This window comes from Pyrgilauda ruficollis, unplaced genomic scaffold, assembly GCF_017590135.1.
Source record: "Pyrgilauda ruficollis isolate IOZ18807 unplaced genomic scaffold, ASM1759013v1 scaffold3, whole genome shotgun sequence".
NCBI lineage: Eukaryota > Metazoa > Chordata > Aves > Passeriformes > Passeridae > Pyrgilauda > Pyrgilauda ruficollis.
Window position 1 is genome coordinate 18,974,390 of NW_024524377.1, and position 21,139 is coordinate 18,995,528.

The following is a 21,139-nucleotide window of genomic DNA, read 5'->3' on the forward strand; positions in this document are numbered from 1 at the left end:
AACACAGTATTAAGAATTAGATTTAACATCCTGCAATGCCTAGCACAGATTTGCATAGTCAACCAGCTTGGTATTGTAAGTAACCATCAATCTAAAAAATACGAAGTAAAGTGTCTCCTTATCTGTTTAACCATACTACAGTAAACCAATGGAATAACTTAATATTAGCAACATGTAACTAACTTGTCCTACAATCAATTCAGCTCTGTGAAACAAATCTAGTCTCTCTGGCAGAGTCCAGAGGACACAGAAAGAACAGCTCTGGTTTGTCCTTCTGCACTCATCCTGTGATCTCTCCTGGTAGGGAAGTTACCAGAATAAATCACAACTTGTTTGTGATGCTGCATTCTGACTGCCTTTAGAACAAAACCAGGACATGCAAAACACAGCACACATTTAATTCTTTCCTAACATAGCACTGAGACCTAGCCAGTCTGAAAGAATCCTGCAGAATGCACCTGAGTGAATTTAGTCCACAGCATTAGATGGGACTTTGCTAGTTTCACATTCTTATCCTATTCCAGCCCATAACACTACACTGTTTACATGTAAAGGAAAAATAGTGTATTTAAGTCTGAGTACTTACTAGAAGTTTTACTGTGCTTACCAAGCTTCATTTTCAATAAGGAAACACATATTGTGGTTCTAAATTCTTCTCAAGAACTGTAAAAATAATTATTGTGCAAAAAACAAAAGAATGCTAGCCTTCTTCAGCCCTCGAAGGCACAGACCACTGACTCTTATTAAGAGCTGGTCTCAGTGATCCATGGGGATCCTTTGCAGCTCAAAATATTCCATGGTTCATAAGTGATTCATAATTTTTCAGGTAGTGTATTAGTAAATAGATTCAGCATCACCAGAACAAAACTAATTTTATGGCCTTAATGCTTCAAGGAAAAGAAACACAATAAGGAGGATAATAATTCTCTTTTATTATTTTCTTTTCCTCTTATATTGATCAACCTTTCCTTCAAACATAACATGACTGTTATATGTTTAAAGTGTGTCATTATAAAATAAATGTATAATATAATGTGCTGATAGCTGTTGGAACAAAAGAGCCAATATAAACCATTACAAGTCTGATATCATTTCTCACTGACTGAAAACTATGCACAAGCAAATGTTGAAAGCTTAGGTTAAACTGGACTGATCTAACATGCAATAACTAGTCTATGTCTACTCATATGTAACATCATCCACAGAAATACTTCAAAGAGAACCTGTCTCCTTAGTGATACGGAAATGACCTACTTTATTCTTCTCCCAAAACATATGTTGATTTCCATATTGGCGTTTTCATGTTGGGCACACATCTCACGTTTTCATGATGTAGTGAAATCTTCCCTCAAAATCTGCTCTGCAGTGATTTTAGCACAACAGAGCCAATCTTTTAGTAGATGCACTTGTCAGTCCATGGAGAAGTTCAGGGCAGCCACACATGAGGATATGAAGCTATGCTACACATGCAACATAAAACGCCCGTTACTCATATTGCTCTTACAGCTGGCTGTATCAGACACCACCAGCTGAATCATGGGGAGGGAGGAGCAAAAAGAGGGTGAGGCTTTCAAGAAGCTATCTGGCAGCTATCAAAATTGCTAGCATTAAAGCATGAAAAAAACCCTATGGTGAAGAGTATTTGAGGATGATCTCTAATCGCAAATGGTCATCATCAGCCTGTCATAACAAGATTGACTGTTCTTTCACAAAGTCTGTTGAGACAAGAAGACATTTCTTGGACTTCTTTTCCTACTAACTAAAGAGTAATAACCATTCTTTACATCCTCAGGCAATTAAGCACTTTTGTAGTAACTCAAAAGTTCTGCCATTGATACATGAGCAGCAATATCTGCAGCCCAGTCACTTACTGAGCTTTACATTTAAAATACACCAGTTTGTTTGCTGTCTCAGCCATCCGTGAAAATTATTTAAAGGGTAGAGATAAAGCAACAGTTTCCTTATCAACTGATACTCAGGCAGCAGTTATTTGGCAGCTGTTCCTTTAAGAGAAGGCTGGACTGTTTCATCCAAAGGCTGTTTCAAGAGGAAGGGACAAAGATCTGAGGAAAGTTCAGCACTACTCAGCCAAGGAGGAGAGAACAGGAAGCAACAGGGAATTCACTGGAAGCAGCATCAGGAAACAAGAAAAAGAGACAGGAACAGAGCAAAGAGAGTAGCTGACACATGGCATAGGATGAATTAAAATCAAATGATATGTCCACCTGAAGAAAGGTCAAGTACCAACAAAGAGTGAAAGCTACAACGACTGTTCAGCCTGTCTTTTGATTCTTTAACAGGCCTTGTATAATTTCCAGTGGCTAAAATAGAGATGTCTCTGAGAGAAAAGTCTCATCCCTGAAGAATCATGAGCCATGATAAATAAAAATCTAGTAACTGTCGTGTTCAATATATTTAGATAAAATTACAGGAACATTAAGTCAAATGTGAAAGGAGATAAGAGAAAGACAGAAGATAAAATACCTTTCAGAAGTGATCTAAACCATACTGAATGATAGGACTTAATAAAGAAATAAAATATGCTTCACCAAAGTAAAATTGAGAGGAGGAAAGCAGAGAAACACCCCCGTAAGAACTGGTAGTTGTTGTAGACACCTGCAGCTCAACATGTCAAATGAGCACATGTCATTAGCCATCAGTACTTCACTACAGAAGTCTACTAAACATTCATCTGTGCTGGTGGACAACTTTTTAGTGCACTTTTCAGAAAGTCACTTTTGCCCCATTTAGCCCTGGAGCAAAAGCATCAGCCAAACAACCAGAGGTGGGAAGATAATGAGTCAGGAGCGCCCAAACATTCAAAAATCACACACCTAATGAAGAAGATTGGACACTGCCTCATCCAAATTGTTGTTTTATGAAAGAGCTAGGGTTCTGATGCATGAGTTTAATAATACCATGTGTTTACCAAGCTACAGTAAACTATCTGTGCATTCTTAGATCATTACAAATGCAAGATAAAATGCACTTGCTTCAACTCTTTCATTAAAGTATGAGCCAATACATTCTATCTTGTATTTGCCATAGGTTAAAAACATGTTCAACATCAGTCACTGTGGTTCAGCTGACACAAAGCTGTTTGTTAAGACAAATTAATTCTGTTGCATGTTTCAGCCCTCTGCCAATGAAGCCACTCAATTTAGAGAAATACTTCTGCCCAAATCAAATGTCTGGAGAAACAAAGAGCATTTTGTGGAAAAAACATTATCTGGGGCTGCTTAAAATCTTATTTTAAAAGAAACTCCAATCTGGTGAAATATATCTAACTGTATTTCAGTTAAAGAATATCTACAACTTTTTGCTTGACATGGACAACTGGAGCCAAAACTTCAACAGTTTGTTATCAATCAGCAGAAGTTCAGAACTTTTCCAAATTAAGACAATACAATATCCTTGACCTTAGTAGAAACAAGGAAGCTGAAGTACTAAGAAACGAGGCATGGCAAGGAGGAGACATTTTTAACTAGATGACAGGTAAGCTCTTTTGTTTATTAATTATTAAATCTATATATGTATATGAATCTCAATGTAACTACATGCCAAACTAGCATTCTATGGAATGGTTTGTTTGGTTTCAACTCAGCTGCTGAATGGTCTATCTAATCATCAAGAGAAGAAGAAAGAGGACCTGGGATCAGTCAGCCTCACAGCTTGATCTTTGGGAAGACACTGGAGCAAATAACCTTGAAAATAACCTTGAAAAAATTAACTTTCAAATAATCTTGAGGGGTAAAAAAAAAGTAGTGTTCAGAAGTAGTCAGCCTACACTTAGGAAGCGGAAATAATGCTGAAATAACTAACCTCACCATGCCCTATGATGAGAAGACTAGCTTGGTAGATGGGCTTAGGCAAGACATACTCTTTACCACTACATTAGTCAGGCGTTTGACTCTGTCCCCCATAATAGAAGAAAAAGCCTCTTTTTATATCATATGGGCTATCAAACTCTGGAACATGCTGCCCAGAGAGACAGTGGAGTCTCTAACCTTGGAGGTATTCAAACCCACTGGACACAGCTCTGAACAACTTCCTCTCACTGACTCTACTTTAAGCAAGGAGGGACAGACCAGACATTCTCCAGACATCCTTACCAGCCTCAACTTTCTGTGAAATCTTAGACTTCTTGCTAATGTTTAATATTAGAAAACTTTTTTGTCTATGCTGTTTTTAAATATGGAAATGTTTTAAACCATACATTTTCTTGCTTTCTCCAAAACTATAGGAGAAATAAAACAAAATTTTTAAGAACATTCCTAAGCACCTTCTAAAAGAACTTCAACACTTAGTTCTGATCCAGTATTAGAAAGACATAATTGGAATACAAAAACCAAAGAACATTAAAAGGGGAGCTTCTGGACAGCAGCAGGACAAATATACTGTTAGCCATCACATTCTAGTGAAACTTCTTTGTTTTGCAAAAGTAGAGAACAGAGAGAAGTAAGACATTCCAGGCAGACTTTTCTATAGTGGCTGAACACATTCTGGTGCATCTGTTCACATCCAGAAACCTAGCATCAGGAAGCTATCCTATCACCCACAGAAGCAAAAATGGATGTCAGAATAATTCTGAACTTCCTCAAAATGACCATATAGGCCAGAAACCCATGTAGTATGGGTAAGTGACACACGTGGCATTCAGGCATATTTTTGCCTAGTGGATGGAAAACATGAAATTGAAAACGCCTTCCTCTTTCTCCATCCTACCAGCACTATTCCTATTTCCTCCTAAACTGAGTTTAAACTAGGTGCATCTCAGATAGTTAATCTTCTGAGGCATAAACCTACTATAATTCCAGACTTTCATTAAATTCTGTGAAGCACTGGTACTCAATTCGAAGGCTCAAGATAAGCCAAAGCAGTCTTAAAACACTCAACAAGCTATACTTGTACAAGATACACAGAAATGCTTTGTCTACAGCAGAGAAATTATACTCATCTTCCCCACATATGCTAATTATTAACCTGTCCAAATGTTTTCCACATCTTGTTGGTAAGCAACAACACAAATAAATCATATAAATAATTCCTCCCAACCTTGTTTTTTTTAAAGGCTAGCGAATCAGTGCAGCCCACTGCACACAAGGTGCATCTCCACACCTCGGCTGGGGCAGTCACCTCTGACAGCGCTCCCATTCTCTGGTGGCTATCAGAGCTGGCACTTTTCTCAGCCAGCCTGCCACTCCTCCCAATTCACCCGCCCTCCAGACCTGCCACACAGCCTCCCATCAGTCTTGCACCCTGTCCTCACCTATCCAGTCCCACACAGCACAACCATAAGAATGGCCCTTGGGAGCATGAGAGTTCCAAGACAGCCTTTAGCTGTGCATTACAATGAAGTAAGAGAATATAAACAACTGGTTATCATCTCAGCTTTGTAGCTTCTTAAACAATCATCTGATCATGCTACAACCATACAGCTGACCATCCAGGCTCTTGCTTGACCTAAATATGTCTGCTTTTTTGTTTCCTCCCTTATGTATAGCTTTACCATCTTCTGCTTTGCTTCTCACTTTCACCTAATGCTAAAATCTTTGCAGATGTTTGAAATGAAACTAGAGTATTTATAACTAAATGAAAAAGAATCCTAAATATGAAAGTTTAAAGTGGAATTATTAGTCAAAGATAAATAGTGAAAAAGCAAGACTCAAACTAAAACTTCTCAGATTTTGAACTCCCAAGACAGACAAAGATATCCTTAGAGGCCAAAACATGAGTCGTCATTCTAGGTCAGGCACACACCATCCAGCAAGGCTCTCACAAAGCCAGCAGGTAGCAATATTCAAGGCAAAGTTCCCATGGCAAGTGTTTGAACTAACCACGGATGTAGCAGTAGGGCAACCAAGGAAAAGATGCTCAGGTAAGTCAGCCACAAACTCAAGGCCATCTACATTAATATCAAACACCATCAGGCAACTGGTATTGGTTGATCATTAGGCAGAGTAAATCACGATGTCAAGGCTGAAAGACTGCAATCTTCATCAGTGCACAAAGACAAGATCAGCAGTAATGCCTGCTAGTGCCTCTCATCCAAAAAGAAATACAGTTCCAACCAGAATCACTGGTCAAGCTGAAAACCTTACTAACTAAAGACAACCTGCCAGGTCATTGACAGGATGGAAAGGAGATGGTTCAGTTTAGTTCTGTCAATTGCCTTCATTTGCTTTCTATGACAAGCAGCTGCCATTTTCATTAGTCTTTTTACTTCCTCACTAATCCTTTCAGTGGTGTTACAGCAATGTCCATTCAAACAGTAGGCCTGGACTCCAATACCAATACAGAATCATAGGATAATTTCAGCTGGAAAGGACCTCTGAAGGTCACCCAGTCCAAGCCCTGGGCTCAAAGCAGGGCCAGCTAGATCATTACAAACACAATCACATTTGCTCCAGCTCTTCCCCAAATCCCAGACACGCAATATTCCCTGTGTTCCTATGGGAGTTTTGCTGTTGCTTTTAAATCAGTCTCTTGGGGAGCAGCTGCAGCATACTATTTCAGCCAGGGAAGCAGTATGCTAGCCCAGCATGCTGGCTCCAGCTCTGCCAGTTTCTACCAAGCAAATGTCAGTAAAACAGTAACAAATCAACCCTGAAACAGCAGCATGGCTATCCATTGATGTGCAGGCTCTTCAACCACTTCTAAGAGGGAAATACCTAGTTTGACTTCTACTACCCATTTGTGCAGACTGAGAGTTCTACCAGATGTTCAGCAGTCAGAACTGCAGTCCAAGTACAGAATATAACAGGAAAGAGCTGCCCTCCCACTGCTACATTAGGCACCATCACCCATGCACAGGTCTCAAACAGATTGAGCTACACCCCTGGGAAAGGGATGAGCATCACAAACTGCAGGAAGAGAATGATGTCTGTCTGTGCATATAGATTTCATTTTCCAGATTACTTATGAGGTACCTACAACATAAGACTTTTTAGCTTCCTCCTTCTTCCACCCTCCAATATGATAAAAATGGAGGACCAGAAAAAAAAAGACTCTTTATTGCACTAAATCTCTTTCATTCTTCTGTTTTTCACAAGGAATGTATTTCAGGGCCTTTAGTCCCTCCCCTCTCTTTATTAAGGTCATATTAATTAACTGCAGTGTCTAGTTCAGCTACTGTTAGGTATCTCCTTCAATTTATATTTAGTTTCCACCCAAAATATTCTGAATCATTCAAGAGTTAGGTTGTAGGAGTGTAAAAATTACCAGAATGCTATAACCTAACTCACAGAAGATATGTAGGAAGGGCCTATCTGCACGTATGGAAAGTAGTGAGTGAGCTTATATTCAATTAAGTTTTTAACTAAGATTTTGACTTCTCTTGAATTGCATTTGCCTTCCCCTGAAAAGCCTCTTAAACATTAACACAACAACATATTAACTTAACAGGAGTAAAGAAGTATCAGAACAAATCTCTTTTGCCCATTTTGTACTGCCAGGAACCATTTGTCCTGCACCAGCATTCTAGTATCCTGTCAGACCTACTGCTCATCCTAATCAATTAATCCATCCCCAAGATGCACAATTCCAGCTGTACAGTGAGAACAACCTTAGAGGTCGATATAGGAAAGCAAGCAATCATTTAAACATCAGCTGTTTTTCAGTATGTTTATGCTCTTCAGCACTGTATGCATCCAGTACTATGAAACAAATCTTAAAGCTTTCAGGCACTTTAAAACATGTAGAAAGATTTTTTAAAACACACTGCTTGAGCAAATAAATAGGTTTGGCAGAAAGGATGCTTGAAAGGGGTTGGAATCCTAATATATTTTCGAGCTCTGTCATTAGTCTACAACCTATATGACCTCAGACAGCTATTTTGCTTCAACCTCCCTTCATGTAAAGTAAGCTGTAAGGTACAGATGAAAAGTATTTTAAAGTTTAACAAGTATTTAGAAGCTTCTATCAGTAACACTTTGACATTTGTTAAAAGCTTGACAAAGCCACTTCATTTACCAGTACAATGCTTTGCAGTTTTTCTTCCTATTTGCAAAATTCTAACGCCATACAAGGCTGTTGCACAGCAAGTTTAAAAAACAAAACATGATTTAAAAGAAGAAAAAGAAAAAGGCGCTTTTTTTTTTCCAATTTTAAAGATGGTTTTGTAAAAAAAAAAAATTAGAGGTAATATGTGCAATCTTCCAAGGGCCAAGGCCAGAAAATTACATCATGTCATTTTAGAAGGTATTTTTGAACTCTCTTTTAATATACCAATATTTTTAGGTATCAGTTATTTAGAAATGCATAATAGCTTTGAATTTTAAGAGCATATGTCAACACGAGATTTAGCTAGACCAATTAAGGAACATGAGTTTTCATCACGCTTTTGTTACGGGGATTGTTAAACTAGCTTCAGCAAGAATACGTTTCTAGTCTGCAAGATCCATCTCATCACACCAGGTCCCGAGGTCATCAAGGCTCCTTTCAGAGGCAACGGCGCATGAGAGATAAGGACAGAAAATGCTACGAGGACCCGCATGATAACTCTCCTTAGAAAAACAGCGCGATACAGGAAGCAGCTTTCCACCACCGCGTTCGCTTCTAAACAGCCATTTTACTTCACTACATCCTTCCCTACAGCCAGCCTTCATTTTGTGTTCCTGCCTGGCTGCGCGGTTCCAGGCTGACAGCCTAGCGAGGATACCGGGGGCGCGCTCAGGTGGAGGTGAGATGCCTCCCAGCCTCTCCGGGTTCCGAGCGAGCCGTTCCGGTGCCAGGGTCGGGGGAGGGAGGCTTCCCGCCTCCCCCCGTTTTTGAAAGTAAATGAAGGCGCCGCTCCCAATGGCGGGGGAGGGGGGAGCTTGGCTCCCTCCTCCTCCCGGGAGCCCGGCTCCTCCTGGAGAGGCAGGGGAGCCCGGGGACCCCTCTCCTGGCAGGTCGGCCCTGCTATCGTCCCTCCCCCCGGGCGGGCAGTGCCGTGTGTCCCGTCCCTCCCCCCGGGCGGGCGGGCTGGCTGTGCTGTCTCTCCCCCCGGCAGGCCGTGCGAGAGCGGCGGGGCGGGCACTCACCGCTCCGGCAGAGTGAGAGGCAGCGGCGGCGGCGGCGGCCTCATCCTCCTCCGGCGACGGCGGGCCGATCTTGCTGCAGGTGGCCGCCAGCAGAGCGAGCGGTGACGGCTGCGCGTCCTACCCACAATGGGCGGGTTCAGGGAGAGAAGGGGGGTGGCGGTTAGTGCGGGACAGCGACCGGGCTCCTCGCAGACGCGCACACAGGAAGCGGCGGCGGCACCGGCTCCGCACCCGCTCACAACGTGTCACCCGGGGGAGGGGGGGAAGGGGCCCAGCCGGGCCTGCGCTCACCTGGGGGGCGGCCGCCCCGGCGGAGGCCGAGGCGGCGCCGTTGCCGTGCTGGAGATATTCGCTGTGGCTGCTGCTGTCCACGTCTAAGGCAGCCATTTCCTCTTGTTTCACGGGCTTCTCGGGAGCTGCGGGCACAGCGGGGAGGGGGAGGGGAGAGTCACTGACGGGAGCGATCACCCCCCTCCCTCCTCCTCCTCCTCCTCCTCCTCCCCGTGCTGCTGCCCCTGCCCCTCTTCTCCCTCCTCCCCCTGCTCCTCCTGCTGCTGCTCTCAGTGCCGCTCTCGCCTCGCTCGCACACGGACGCTCCGGGGCCGGAGCGGGGACGCGCAGGGCCGGAGCAGGAGCGGGGAGCCCCCGGGGCGGCTCGGTCGGTGCGTACGTACCGGTCATGGTGTGAGTGCGAGCGGCCGGCTGGCTGGCTGGCTGGGCGGGAGGCAGGCAGGCAGGCTGGCTGGCTCGCACACAGGCCCTGCTGGCTGGGGCTAGGCGGCTGCCGCCGGGGACATGCTTATTGTGCTCACGGCGGGCTGAAGCGGCGGCGGCGGCCCGAGCCTACTCCGGGTTTTTTTTCCTATTTTGATTGACGGTGCGGGAAAGCCGAAAGGTGGGGCTTGCCGCGGGAGAGGGGGCCCGGCCGACACCGCCGCCCGCCCGCCCGCCTGCCAGCCCGGAACTCCCGCCTACGCCCGCGCGCGCGCGCTCTCATTGGCTGCGCCGCGCCGCCGCCGCCGCTCGCACGGGCCGCCCGGGCTGCCAGTCAGCCGCCGGGGGCGGGGGGGGCGCCCCATGCCGGGGCGGCTTCCTGTTTGCCAGGGCTAGTGCGGGGAACAATGAGCGGGACCCGCCGGGAGGCCGCGGCCCGCGCCGGCCGGGGACCCGCCGTCCCGGGAGGCGGCACCGCCGCCGCGCTCCCCTGACGCCGCGGGGCCCGACCGCCCGCAGGGGTCAGCGCATAGGCACAGCTGCGCGGCGGTGGCGCTATGCCTCCAGCCCCCCTCCCCCCGCGCCCCCGCCGCTGTTGTGCCCGGGGGGCGCCGGGCCAGGGCTGCGATCTTTCGAAGTCTCCCCGCCGGGGCTGTCACTCACGGCCGGCGACAGCCGCGGCTCCGGGGTGGCGGCCGAGCAGCGCCCGGCCGACGGACAGCGCCGCCGCGCTTTGTCCCTCCGGCGCTAAGATGTCGGCGCGGCTTCCCCAGGGGAGCCGGTCCGCCCAGGCGGGCGCTGCCCGGAGGCTGCCGCTGGCCGCCCCCCTGCGGGACCGGGCGCCCGGGTCAGCGCCGGGAGCAGCGCCCGCCTCAGCGGGGCGACCCCGCCGTGCCGCCGTTGCATAAGCGCTGTGGCGGGCTCGCACCTGCCTGAGCCGGGCGGCGGAACGGAAAACCTCCAGTGTCTCTAAGGCAGAACAAAACCCGTCCCGGATAAGGCCGCGAGTTCGATTTGAACGCGCCACGTTCTCCCAGCGGCAGTTCCTGCCGTGAGCTGGGCACCCGAGCCTTGGCACGGATCGAACATTTGTACCAGCAGGCTTTATTTTCATCGTGTTAAGGAGAATTAATGAGATTCCCCTCCATGTCAGTTTGCTGGTCTGTGTCTCGTGTTATGCAACACAAAGGAAACTGGGAGCTCTCGGATTGTTAAACTAAGACAGGAAATATGTTTAAAATGTTACATAAGTATATGATGATACAGGAATGATTATTAGTGGGGCCTGTTTCTGTGTAACACCACTTAGCTTGTGAAGGGTTCCTGTAAAGGGGAACAATTTGGGCTTGGCCCTCCGTCACATCTGAGTGCGTATGCAGGGTCATAGGACAGTGTGCAGGTTGAGGTACTGCTTTGACCCTTAGTTCGCAAATTCTCCCGAAGAATGATGTTTTCATGGCTACAGTTAGTGTGGTATTCCAAGGAGTCTGAATGAAGCCAAAAAACCTCAAAACTACTTTCCTGTTACAATCATTAATGTAATTAGAACTGAGGATTAACTAGGAGATACAGTGAGCACAGTCTCGTATGTCCACAGTTGGGCTGAGTGTGTGGAGTCCCAGGCTCCTGAGATAAACCCATGGCCAAGTTAGTAACTAGGAAACCCAGAAGTGTGGTCAGGATTTTCAACAGCCTCTCTGAGCAGAGAATAAACAGTGCTTTTTAATCAGTCCCAGCACTATGACCTTGCAGTAAGTGCTCAAGCTTAACAGAAACTACTACAGAACAGGAAAAAATGCACTCAGAAAATGTGAATTTAATAACAGGAAGTTATGATGGATAAAGATTGTTCATACTGTGTGATGTACAGTCTTATTTCTAACCCATTTGCTTTTGCTGGTATGTTGAGAGTATCTTCAGGTGACTTACTATTAAGTTGTAAATTAATCCCTAATCTTTTTGTCACCATTAATTTTTGCCAAGGTAGTTTAAAAAAACAACCAAACCCTTCTGTTTGTTAAATGTCTGTATTTATTTATATAGTCTTGTGTAATTCTACTTTAGAGTTAGTTTTTGGCAAGGTAGATAACACAGCCATAAAGAAGGGTTTTTTTGCAATTTGTATTTTTTATTTTAATAAACAAAAGTTGTAACTAGGAGCAGAAGTCTCAGGTTTTTTTTAAAAGTGTCAGAAATCATTTTGAGCCAATGAAAGCTAATATACACAACCTGTAAAAATCCATCAGTATACATACATAAGGACATTTCAGGAAGAAAATGAAAATGCAAAATTGCCTGACTATTGCAGTATTAAAAAAAAAAGACTTCTACAGCTAGAAGAACTAAGAGTTTGTTTGGTAATGTCAGAAGTTGCTAGTGAAACAGGAGAGTCTGTTATCTTGGAACCAGAACTATTACTGGTGACTTCAGACTTTCAGTAACTGAGATGTTCATTTAAAGACTGAGGTATAAGAGAAATAATTTCTTTTAAGATGCTGTGATGGGGAAAATTATACTGAAAAACTAGCCTTTGCTATTTAGCAGGGTATTGCCAAATACTATCAGTGGCATTTTGCTTTAGGAAGAATGTCTGGGGCTTAATCTAAATATGAAAGGTGTTCTTTCTCCTGCAGCTGGATGGGTACATGTTGAGAGCTGTCTGACTTAAGGGGGATGTTGTCAATAGAGTAGTTTACCTACATGGATCTGATTGCAGGCTTGGGACATAACTGCAGTGCTTTAAGACAGAAAGATTTGAAATACCAGTAGTGGGATTGGATTTATATATAAGAGAGTTTTCCAATGCAGTAAAACTCAGATGTAATCAGGCTTAACACTAGCAGAGGACCATTTTTTTCTAGTCAAATATCTAAAACTGGGGGGACACTGTTATGATGTATTAAATTCAGATAAAGACCTAAACCAGAATATGAATAGACCATTTAAAAAGTAGACAAAAAATCAAGATAAATTACAAGAAAGTTGCAAAAAAATATATTCTCATATGAAAAAGAGATGTAAAGATACTCAGAATTGTTAAATACAAACTGCTTGGTCATAGAAATCACATGTCTGTTTAGTGCTTCCCAGCAGCCATTAAGAACACATGAGAAGAAAAAAAATGTAAAAAGAAAATGAGAAAAAACATTATTTGTAGGGTTTTTTTGCTTACCAACATACTAGCATTAAGACATTAATCAGTAGAAAAATCCTGGATGCATGAGGGAGATGCTGTGTCAGAACTGGACGTCTGAGTTCCCCTTGGTGCTGGTTTTTCCTGCAGCGTTAGCACTGGGGCAGTAGCCCCAGAGACTGAGCTCCATGCCCAACTAGAGGAGCCATTGTTTCCTCTTTCTTGAGCTTGCCCAGCAGATGTACCATATCCATATGAATAAACGAACCATGACCGGTTTATTCTTAAAGAGCCTTGCCTCCTGCTTCTAGGCAGTTCCAGGTTAACTGCAGGTCCTGGGATGAATTCTCGATCCGTTTGCTGAAAATGTTGTGTTGTAATTTGAGCTGTGTAGATACTGAGAAGGTAATACTGCTCTATAACTAAGAATACTTCTACTAGATACTAAAATGCAGCAGTTTCAGAACTGAGATGCAGCCTTTGGGGTAAGTAGCAAAACAATATGGAAGAGGAAACAATGTCTACCAGCTTCTGATGAAACTTGAGAGAAGCTTTTGACAGATGAAACAAGATGCAACTTGGAAAGAATACTAAAACTTGATACCTACCCTGTATTTCAGTTGTAAGCTCAATGCTGTATTTGTCCACTGTTACTTACATCTCATATCTCATTGGTTTAAGTCTTGGAGCTCAGTCTCAGTGTCAGTTCAGTGCAAATTCAGAAGGAAGTGCACTGTCTTAACACAACTTCCATCCAGCAGAGTGTCTGCTATACTTGGAAACAGCTTTTCTATTTCTATAGTAGTTTGAAATTTCTGAGCTATGACATGTTATTTATGTCTTTAGTGGTCCTTGCTATGGGTAGCCCTGTATTTCTTTAAAGGATTATATTATTGAAGGTTTGTGGGTATGTAGTCCAGTTCAGTTTTCACAGCTGTGATACTCCATTCTCCTGTTAAGTGGTGGTTTTGCCATGCTGAAGCCTAGAATGCAACTGGACAAGATGGACAGGAATGCATTCTGCTGTGACAGAATGTAACACCAGGAAAACTCAGGCTCAGGTCAACCTTAGTTTGAAAGGCTGCGTCTGAAATGCCTGTGAAGAATCAGTAGGGATTCCATTCAACAATCTACCTTAAAATGTGTCCTTTACTTGAGGGACAAGCAGGATTATCTGTAAATCTCATACCTCAGAAAATAACTAGAACATCAAAAAACTAACTATTCAGGAGAGGTATCTTTTTGAATTTTAGATACATTCTTCTGTTTTAGTAATCTGTTCAAAATTTCAGTAGAATCTGGAAATCCGTATGTTTTCCTAAGTGCTAAACATTTGCATGGTACTACAAAGCCCAAGATAATAACAAGGTTTTCAGTCAGACCTCTTAAACTTCCTAGAATTCAACTTCGTTCTGAATTTTAGCCTGCTTTTGCAATTTAAGTCTTAGGAGACATGCATAAATAAGAATGTAGCTACCAGTTCTGGATACTGCACTCTTAAATTCAACATCCCATATGGGTCCATTTGCTTAGGAATATTGAGTCATCTTTACATAGGGCCACAGGCAGGACTGACAGGAAGTTGACCTGTGAGGTTTTGTGAGTCAGCACGTAGTAGTTGAGATAGTTGCATGACTCGAGTTCACCAAATAGAGAAATGAGCCCTTGCCAGTATAAAATCAGCAGTGGTTAGAGAAGAGTCTTGGCTGGCATTGTGTCATCATCCTCCAGAAAGCACCTCCCTGTTCTTCTGGCTACAAAAACAAAAATTTTGCTGGGGGGAAGTAGGCTTTAGCAGTGGGTGTGGTCTACCCAGAAGCTGAACCAACCTAACAGCTCATGGACATTGCCATAAGAAAATCCTGCAAAAATGTGCTTCTGATATTGCAAGCAAAACTGAGCCAAACTAGACATGAGGAGCAACAGAGCTCCATGGATGGGAGTGGACAAAGAGGTAAGACTCCCTTCAGCAGCTGCGAGTAGATTAATCCAGGGTGTCAGACTTCCTGAACAACACAGGAACTTGCTTTTGGCTATGTTTTGTGTAAAGTGTCTTGTCAGTAGCCCAGGATTTCAAGCCTTTAGCAGAGCACAAATGTTACGTGAGAGCATGTGAAATGTGAAGGCATTGGTTTAGTCTGCTGCATAAGTGTGATGGTATTCAAGTGTAAACATGTGAAAGACAAATAATACTTAGTGAAATTGGATTTTAGGAGAGCATTTTTTCTGTTTTAAATGGGGAAGCAATTCTAAGAGTACTGGTCTCTGCTTGAAACAACTCCATTAAAGAAAAATCAAAGGGAAATGTGTGCTACCTGGATCCAGCTGTTAGCAGGGGAGACATTGGCTTCCACTGGTCTGCTCGCATCCAGTAGAAGCTATGGATGGGGTAGAGGCAGGCCTAGCAAACTCATGGGCAGCCACAGCAGGAATGTGCCCGCTCCAGGCTCTTCGTGCACTTCCCTGGAGGTCTGAAACACGCTGCCTGGTAAGAGGAAGAACCTGTGAATAAGTAGCCTAACAACCCAGTGCACAAATCTGAAGGCTGTGACTCTTCACCAACACAGATGACTGATCTTCAAGGAATGGGGCCAACAGAAAGTCTGTCCAAGCTCTGTATGCACCAATATGTGAGGACAGACCTCTGGAACATTGTTTTCAACCTAGTCATTGTATTTATGAATTTTTTCTGAGCAGTTGGGACAAAATAAGTCATGCTCCTTTTTAATCAGAAATTCTTCCTTGTTTGTTACAGCTGTAACTTTCCCCAGGTGATACATTTTTGTATGTTTTGCAAATTTTCAAATTCACTAGAGACGTCTAGTATTTTTGACCGGTAAGCAGATTCTGTTCTTAATAATGTTAGAGAAAACTTTCCTGTGTTAAAGTATGTCATTACAATAGAGAACAAAGTTCAGTATAATTGCCCAAGGTTTTTGGGTTTTTTTCCCCTTAATTTCATTATCTTGGTTTTAGTTGTGTAAAGAAATAAATAAAGAGTATACTAGTTAAATCTTGCAAAATATGTGTGGTTTTTATTCAACTGGCAGCACAGTCTATCTAAGTAAGAATATTTTTTTATTAACAAAATTTCTTTCTACTGAAGATGAGACAAAGTCATTTAATCTCCCTCATGTTTGGGAAGAGGCAACAGGAAAAAGCAGATCAGTTGTCAGTTTCAGATACCTGAAAACTTGCCATTTAGGAAGTTCATCATTCTTCATTTCACCTCTCTTAAATGAGAAATAGATGTTTTTTCAAACTTCCTAGAAGTTACTGTCTTTGGGCCCCATCATTATCCTCTTTGTTTATCCTTAATTCATGCCCTTCAAGGCCATCACAACAGATAAAACCTAATCATAGAAATAATTGGGGGAAAAGTTGTAGATCCATTAGGTAAGGTTAGAAAAATTGTTCATAGGAAGAGGCCACATAACTGTGACTTGTAGAATCAGTAATATACATCTAAGGATTTTCCTCCATTACCCATCACAAAATTGGAATGGAAGTAATTAAATAGATACATAGATAAAATATGAAGTCACTTGAATGGGAAAAACTCTTGTGTATTTCTTGTCTAGTGTAATTCTTTCTCACAATTTGTTATTTTTAATAGTACTGATAGAAAAGTAGGCCAGTGAAATGAAAGAGACTAGCAAATTATGTGTGCACAAATTCTGAAATGAAGTCTTTCTGGAGGGATTAAGTGCCTTACTTCTAAGAATCTCAGTGTGAATTGCCATTCCCAAAACAAAAGCAAGTAAGACTCTGTGGCTCCCTCTAGGAGAAGGAAGTCTGGGGCTGTAGTCCAAACCACATCTCGTGCTTTCTCTGGCAAGACTCAATCCAGCAGCCAGAAGGCCACAGTGTGGTCTGAACAGTGACAGATGAAATGAGTGTCCCTGTAAGGTCATTTGGAAACCTGTATGTAAGTTCTGAATTCTTACATATCTTTGGGTGAGGAAGATTTTTTGTTTCTTAGGGAAAAAAACCCCTGAGGATCTTTGAAAAAGGAGTTGTGGGTAGCAACCTATAGAAGAGGGCTAGACAGGAAACTGTGACATGAGAGCCTTCCCTGAGAGGTATCTGATGCAAAGAACAACCAGACCTCAGAGAGGTTCTCAGCATTTTCTTTTAATTAGTGCTAGGGGATTACACACAGCCCTGTGTCATCTCAATTTGGGGGCTTAAATGCCCCCATCGTTCCTGCTCCAGTCTCCCTATGGGGAACCCCAGTTTTTTGAGAGTTCTGGCATGTTCACAGTGGCGTATAAAACTCCTATGGTCTTTCCTAGAAGCATCATTTTATTAGAGTAGACAAAAGCATTAGGATGAACAGAACAAATTAGGTTTGTGCCTAACTTTTAAAAAGGAGATGGAAAGTTCTAGGGTTTATTTCACATTTTCCTGTGTCTACATGTCTGCGATGTCCGAATCTATAATTTGGACCAGACTTGGTAACAGATACACTCCCCTTATCTCTTACCTTCCTGCTTTGCCACAGATACCAAGGAAGGAAAAGCCGGGTGAGATGAAGTTCCACTTCTGGTCATAGAAGAAAACTGTTTGGGGGGAGGGGGGAAGGTTACTAATTAAAATTTATCTAAGAAATGCCTCAGTAAAAGAATCGTCAATCTGTTTCAGCTTAAGTCTTAAAGAGGTATATTCGAGGCTGAGAATGATAATTAACACACTCATGGTGCTCACATAAAACACCAGTGGATGCTTTTTAACTGCTAATTAACCTCTGGCTTCTATAAACATCCTTAAAAAAGGCACATCTTCACCTTTATTGCAGCTCAAAAGCAATCTCGTACTTTACTTCTCAAACAATGCTGCAGATCATTCCTGGCCCTTTTGACCTGTTTCTGTTTCCAAACTACTGCACAACCTTCCCAGTCGAATGACACTTGGAAACATCTGCACATGCTGCAGGTGTCCTTCCTATTCCTAAAAATTAATTAACAGAAGTTAATTATTTTTTAATGTATTGTTTCTCTCTCTTGTGTCAATTAGTATCTGAGTTATTGAAGTGGATCATTGCTATTAGTTTGTTTTCACAAAGTTGGAAAATTCAAACTCCGCTATGATCTTAATTACTTACAAATGAAGGATAAAATTCCTTCTTTTCTGTGGCAGAGGTCCAAAAGACATAATGGAGACAGGCTGTTGTGGCAAGCCTCTGTTCCCCATGCTTTCCTCCAGTCTCAGCAGAACTACTCTGGCACTGGGGGCAAAGTGTGCATGCCGTGCACAAGCACAACCCTGCACTTCCAGAACACAGAGCCCACTACATCTTTTACTTTTTAATAGTAGTGCCAGATTTTCAGCAACACATACTATGTTTAAGCAAAATGGTAATTGAATAATCTGTGTACTGCACAGAAAAAAAATCAGTTCATTCTCCTTTTCCTCTCTCAAAGAAGTAACATTGCAATACTTTTTTCCTAGCCTGGATTCCTACAAAAATTAAAATGGGGTTGAGATCATTATCTCTTCATATGTAAAATAAATCGCTGTGTGTGCGCGCATGTGTGCACACAGATGTGCATGTACATACTTGCATGTTGTGCAAGAGAGAAGGAACAAGAACAAACAGTAGCCAATTTTAACCACATCTGACAGAGCAAAAAAAGTCTGAAAAATTCCTGTATGTTTCATAACAACAAGCTGCTGAGTAAAAGGAGACCCACCGACATTTGAATTAAGCCCTTACTGAACAACAAGAAAGCTGCAAAGATGAAAGATGTTACCAATCCCTACCCCACAGGAAAAGCTGCAGTAAGAGCTTCCAGCTATGTAGACCTAGGAGAATCGAAATAAGATTTGCCCAAGGGGAACCAAGCCCTATCAGATCTGCAGCTCAGATGACTACTGGTCTGTGCTGGATTTCTAATCCATCACTGTCCAGCTTTGATGGTGACATACTCCATTTTTTGCCCTTTGACTTTGGGGGAAAAAAAGATTTTTTTTAAATGCAGATTTCTCAAACCTGATGAGCTGAAACCCTACCTGAAAGGAAGGACCAGATTTTGTTCTTAAAGACCCCGTAGGATAGCCTTACAAGAATCTACATGTGCAGCACGCTAGACAAAGAGAAAACAGCATCTTCCAGTTCATGGCAAACTAGAGATAAAGTTCATGCCCTGACAGCCTGGAGTTTGATCTTAAGGTAGCAGGAGCCAGTGCTGTTAAAAAGCCTCTCATCTCACTTTCTGATCTGTCACATCACTGATGTCCCTCGGTCTAACCATTCTTAAGAGTTTGGTGAGGGGCACACCTCTTGGGCCTCTAAATGTTCCTGTTTTTTCTGCTATACAGGTGTGGTATCCTTCAGAAGACACAGCTGAAGGAAGTTAAGTCAGAGTTCTTGGCACTGCTCACTCTTCTCAGTGCAATGCAGAGCTCTGCTGGTCTGCCAGAGACACTCCTGCCAGTGTCACACGTTTCTGGCACCTCACTGGATGCTAAAGGAAACAAACAGTGAGAGGAGTCCAAGCCCAGTGCTGCGCCATGTATCAATGGACACAATCTTCCAGAAACCACTTACCCACTATTATGCTTTTCTCAGTCATGTTTCTCCCTCTTCATAGCTTGGGAGTGTTGGACAAGGTTTCTTTACTTCACCCCAGGGTTGTGTGTTCATCACCTGTCAGTAACACTTCCAGGGACAAACTCTTGACACTCCAACATTCACAAGCCCTTCTGGATGACTCCCTAACTTCTAGTCACAGTAACTCAGCTTTCATCTGTCCCTCTCTTCTTGCACTGTATACATCAGACCCTCCTTTGCTAAGCACACTTACATCTCTAAAAATACAATCCAGGAACCTTTTATTCTTCATATTGTGTAACATGGAAACTTGTCTCTCAAGCTGAGCAATCTTGCTTGCAGGTGCTGAAGCAATCAGTGCACCTAGGCTGCCTTGGATGCCTGTGGCCATATCTAGCCGTGCTCTGGTTCACTGTCCTTCATATCCCACACAAAGGAAAGATAATAAAAGGATTCAACATCCGAATCCTATTCCCCTCTTCCCAAAAAGATTAACTCCAGTAAAACAGATGTGCCCATTCTTGTCACTGGGTGACAAAGGGATGTATGTAGCATTGTTATTCTTGCTGCTACATGTTTGTGATCTTATCCTGAGTTTTTTTATGAACTTTTTTTTTTTTAATCTTTTGTTGCTAAGAGAACAACAATGATCTAGCAAGACATAAGGAATCTCCAAGGCTTGGAGCAGTAAAGTCTTCTAAACTCTTAGCTATTCTAAACTCTTAGAGTTTACTCTTAGTCTTCTAAACTAGCTACATTTTGCTATTTTTTTAAGTATAAATACCCATTCTATTCAGTTTGTTATTCCAGTCCCTGTTTTTACTAACCTAAAATAAACTAGGTGAGTAGCCTTCTTTCTGCACTTTGTCATTCATTACTGAAGGGTATAAGGAGGAGGTTAAAACAGCATGTTTGTTAAATAAGTAAATATTTAACAAGTTTACTCCAATTCTAACAGTCTAAGGGAACAGTATTATAAAACCTTAGAAAGCTGGCAGTACTCACGGATTTTTTTTTTTATGTGACTCTCAAGTTAGTCATTGGAGTCATTTTATTTCCTGGATGAATTATACAATTTCTGTAGTAGGACAATTGGGCATAAATATCTACAGTAAAACAAGTCAATTAAATCTGCAAGTTATTTCTAGTCCAGAGGGAGAGAGCTGCCTTTTTCTTATTTACTGCTCCCTAAATAGTCAAAGCCCTAGAGCAGTAGGACCCTGCAGATGCTCAAAGCTAAACAGACCCTTGATTTCTGTGGTTCTGGGACTCAGACCCTCACACAGACCCTGTGTTGTAATTCACATTTGGAAGTCAGCAAGCATTTCTTTATTCCCATGATTTTCAGGCAATGGAGGAGGCAGGCTGGGAAGCAGATTTCTAAAGGCCACAGGAAAACAAAACAAAATGAAAAATTCACAACAATTTTAAGGGTTTACAAATTATCTGTGAAACTTTATAATCTGCCCCCAGGCATTCCATGAGGAGAAGAAACTTATTGGTCAAAGTCAGAATAAAAGACCTCAAATTTTGACTTCTGTAAACTGTGAGTTAGATATCACTTTTGTCAAATAAAAATCAATAGAAATGTACGTTAAGGATTTCCTATGGGGGCAGGGAGGCAGACACTCTCTCATCAAAATTCAGCAGCAACCAGCATGGCCGTGAACTGATGGTCCTTTCTCCCATTCCTCACTGGTTTGTCCATATTTGCTG

At 42.8% G+C, this 21,139-nt stretch overlaps 1 protein-coding gene across 2 annotated transcripts in view; it reads right to left on the reverse strand.

Annotated features, from left to right (window-relative positions):
* Positions 1-15,863, reverse strand: part of SP3 (Sp3 transcription factor) — a 40,101-nt gene extending 24,238 nt beyond the window's left edge. For both annotated transcript variants that reach the window (XM_041472910.1, XM_041472909.1), the window contains exons 1-3: positions 9,698-15,863; positions 9,315-9,439; positions 9,024-9,140 (exon numbers count right to left, since the gene is read on the reverse strand). In XM_041472910.1, coding sequence (XP_041328844.1) covers positions 9,024-9,140; positions 9,315-9,439; positions 9,698-9,704 — 249 coding nt within the window. In that variant the 5' untranslated portion in view covers positions 9,705-15,863. The remainder of the gene's footprint in view (positions 1-9,023; positions 9,141-9,314; positions 9,440-9,697) is intronic.
* Positions 15,864-21,139: the final 5,276 nt, after the last annotated feature.